This window comes from Benincasa hispida, chromosome 11, assembly GCF_027475165.1.
Source record: "Benincasa hispida cultivar pf3 chromosome 11, pf3_genome.v1.1, whole genome shotgun sequence".
NCBI classification, from domain to species: domain Eukaryota; kingdom Viridiplantae; phylum Streptophyta; class Magnoliopsida; order Cucurbitales; family Cucurbitaceae; genus Benincasa; species Benincasa hispida.
The window spans coordinates 30,853,725-30,856,992 of NC_143488.1; the positions used below are offsets into that span (position 1 = coordinate 30,853,725).

At 46.0% G+C, this 3,268-nt stretch overlaps 1 protein-coding gene across 1 annotated transcript; it reads left to right on the forward strand.

Annotated features, from left to right (window-relative positions):
• Positions 1-1,209: 1,209 nt before the first annotated feature.
• LOC150032569 (uncharacterized) lies at positions 1,210-3,205 on the forward strand. Its single transcript, XM_090306945.1, has 5 exons — positions 1,210-1,760; positions 1,875-2,290; positions 2,818-2,889; positions 3,006-3,012; positions 3,097-3,205. The coding sequence occupies exons 1-5, from the start codon at positions 1,210-1,212 to the stop codon at positions 3,203-3,205; spliced, it is 1,155 nt and encodes a 384-aa protein (XP_090163071.1).
• Positions 3,206-3,268: the final 63 nt, after the last annotated feature.

A 3,268-nucleotide genomic window follows, 5' to 3' on the forward strand; every position in this document is an offset into this window, starting at 1 on the left:
GGTGAGTAGGTTTGGTGATGCTTGGAGGTGTGTGTGTAGTTATAGTGAGAGGGGAGTTGGGAGGATCTAGGTGATGTGGCGGAAGAGTATCTATGATTTTTTTATAGATGTCAGTGGGTATCAGTTCATCTCTGGAACCTTGGGATATTGTTTCTAGTACGAAGGTGCATATTGGTGTTATGTATGCCTCTAATCACATGAGCGAGAGGAGGAACTTGTGGTCTTAGTTGATTGATGTGTGTGCCTCGTGACAGTTACCTGGAGTTGTTATGGGGGGTTTTAATGCTATTCGTAGAAGTTCGGAGGATTTTGGAGGTTGCCCCAACTTGAGGGAGATGGAGGAATTTAATGGAACATTGTTGGAGGCAGATCTGGTTGAGTTGGGTGTGACAGGTAACTGGTTTCCTTGAACTAGTAAAATTCAAGGGGATGATATCTTGCATCGGTTGGATTGTTGCTTGTCTAATGAGGCGTGGAAGGTTGCTTTTTCATATTCAGAGGTTAGGGTTGGTCAGTGGGGATTTATGATCATAGTCCTCTTCTGGTTTCTACAGGGGAGACGAGGAGTAGGCCGCCTCCTTCGTTTCGCTATTTTTCTCATTGGGCGAAAGCTGATGGTTTTATTGATACTATCAGGTCAGTGTGGAGAAGGTCTGAGGATGTGTCTCCCATGGTTAGCTTTGTGCGAAATTTGAAGGCAGTGAAGAGGGTGTTACGTGCATCATTTGGTAGGCGTATCTCCGTGTTATTTGAGGAGGTGCAGGTGGCGAGGAAGATTATGGAGGCTCAACTGAGGTGGAGAGGGATCCTCACTCAGAGTTAGTATGTGCGGAGGTAGCTCGGGCCATTGAGGTGTTCTGGTTAGTGGCTAGATTGGAGGAGGCATCGTTACGACAGAAGGCCAGAGTGAGGTGGCTAGAGTTAGGTGATATGAACTCGGCTTTCTTTCATTGCTGTGTTCATTCTCGTCGCAGTTGCAGTGGTTTATTTACGGTTGCGGATGCTGAGGGGACTCGCCAGACGGTGCATGATAGAGTGGCAGGGGTGGCGGTTGAGTTCTTTTGAGGTAGTTTGGGGTCGTAGTCGGTGGGGTATAGGGATCTTATTAGTTGGATTAGGGATATTTTGCAGTTCAGCTGGTCTGAGGAGAGGGTGGAGGCACTTAGTCGTCCAGTGAGTCGAAATGAGATTTAGAAGGCCTTATTCTCGATGAAGTCTGGGAAGGCTTCTGGGCCTGATGGGTTTTCGGTGGATTTTTACCGTACTGCTTGGAGTGTGGTTGGGGATGATTTCTGTGATGCTGTGCTGAACTTTTTTGAGTCCTGCTACTTGCTTGGTGGAGTGAACTCTACTGCTATTACTCTTATCCCAAAGAGATGGGGAGCTGAACGTATGGAGGAGTTTCATCCTATCTCTTGTTGCAATGTTGTGTACAAGTGTATCTCGAGGATCTTGGCTGAAAGATTGAGGTTGTTATTGCCTTCTTTCATTAATGGTAACCAGTCTGCGTTTGTTCCTTGTAGGTCTATTTTCAATAACATTTTATTGTGTCAGGAGCTTGTGGGAGGCTACAAGATGGGCAGAGGGAACTCGCGTTGTGTATTGAAAGTAGACCTTGAGAAGGCGTACAATTCAGTCAACTGGGACTTTCTGTTTGGTGTTTTGCTAGCTATAGGTACGCCCCTTCAATTTGTTAGTTGGGTGAGGGCTTGTGTTACGTCACCTATGTTCTCTGTGATGATTAAGGGTTCCCTGGAGGGGTTTTTTCCTAGTAGGAAAGGGTTGAGACAGGGGGATTTTTGTCTCCCTTTTTGTTTGTGATGGTGATAGAGGTCTTGTCTTAGATTATTGAATAAACCTCCAGTGTGATTTAGGTTCCATGATCGGTGTAAGCGTGTCGACCTGACTCATTTGGTTTTTAGAAGATCTGATGATTTTCTGTGCAGCGGAGAGAGAATCTTTGGAGTTTGTGAGGCATGTTCTGGCGGATTTTGCAGGGCTGTCTGGGTTATTGCAAATGTTGAGAAGGGCTCAATGTTTGTTACGGGGGTGGAAGCTGGTGAGTCGGAGGAGCTGGCTGCTTTTATGGGCTTCTCACTTGGTTCGCTGCCTGTTAGGCATCTGGGGTTATCATTATTGGCTGATCAGTTGAGGGCTGTAGACTGTGCGCCTTTAATACAGAAGATTACGACTCGTATTAGAAGCTGGGCGGCGCGGTCACCATTATTGGTTTATGATGCAGGGAGTGATTTGGAGGTCCGGTTATCGGAGTTCTTAGATAGTGAGGGAGGTTGGAGGTGGTCTATAGTGTCTTGGGAGTTGCTTGATATCTAGGGTTTTATTCAAGCAGTGAGGCCTAGGGTGAGGGGAGAGGATTATTGGGTCTGGGAGCCAGGTGCTAGTGGTCAGTTCTCTATCGGTAGTGCTTGGGAGAGTTTGCGTCCTCGTCGTCCTAGGGTGTCTTGGGCTAGTATTTTGTGAGCGAGGGGTGGTATTCTGCACCACTCTTTCTATGCTTGGTTAGCTGTGAGGGACAGGTTAAGTACAAGGGATTGGTTAAGGAGCTGGGGCATGTTGTTAGAGGGGGGAGGGGTGTCTTCTGTGTGTGGGAGGTTTAGAGTCTCAGGATCATCTTTTTTTCGAGTGTGGGTATGGGAGAGAGGTGTGGTTTTATGGGTTGCGACAGTTGGGTTCGTCGCATCGGGTGGCTGGTTGGGATGTCGAGTTGAATTGGTTGAGCCGGGTGGGTCAGGTAAAGGGGTGCATAGTAAGTTGTTTCGTGTATTCTGGTGTGCTTCCATATACTACATCTGGCAGGAATGGAATCGGCGACTGCATGGAGGTTGTCCGAGGTCGATGTCTTCCTTGTTTCACCTTATGGTCTCTATGGTTTGTGCTCGTGCTGCTTCTTGGCGGGTTGATCTTCTTGGTCTTATTTAGCATGTTATGGTTGTTGTTCTTCTTTTTAAACTTGTTGTTGTTCTCTGTTTTGCTGTTGTCCCTAGTTGTGAGGTTTTGGTCTCTCTTCTATGGTTTTATCCTTGTTGTTTGGGGTTTTTATTTTAGCATGTTATGTTTAAGTTTGGTTATGTTCAGGTTTTATCTTTTTGGCTTTGATTGCTTTGTTGCTCTGTCTTTGCTTGTTCTTTGTTGCATTGATGCCTTGATCCTGGGCTGTGGGATCCTCCTTGTTGTTGTACAATAATATCATCTATTCTAAAAAGAATAAAATAAAGAGTAAAGACATTAATCCTTTGAAGAATAAATA

What these genes read in the sequence shown, in the direction of transcription:
- LOC150032569 (XM_090306945.1), top strand. Translation starts at nt 1,210, where the DNA reads ATGAAGTCTGGGAAGGCTTCTGGGCCTGATGGGTTTTCGGTGGATTTT. An exon ending in ATTAAGGGTTCCCTGGAGGG is followed by an intron (nt 1,761 to 1,874) that starts GTTTTTTCCTAG and finishes AGTGTGATTTAG; the next exon opens with GTTCCATGATCGGTGTAAGC. An exon ending in GTTCTTAGATAGTGAGGGAG is followed by an intron (nt 2,291 to 2,817) that starts GTTGGAGGTGGT and finishes TACATCTGGCAG; the next exon opens with GAATGGAATCGGCGACTGCA.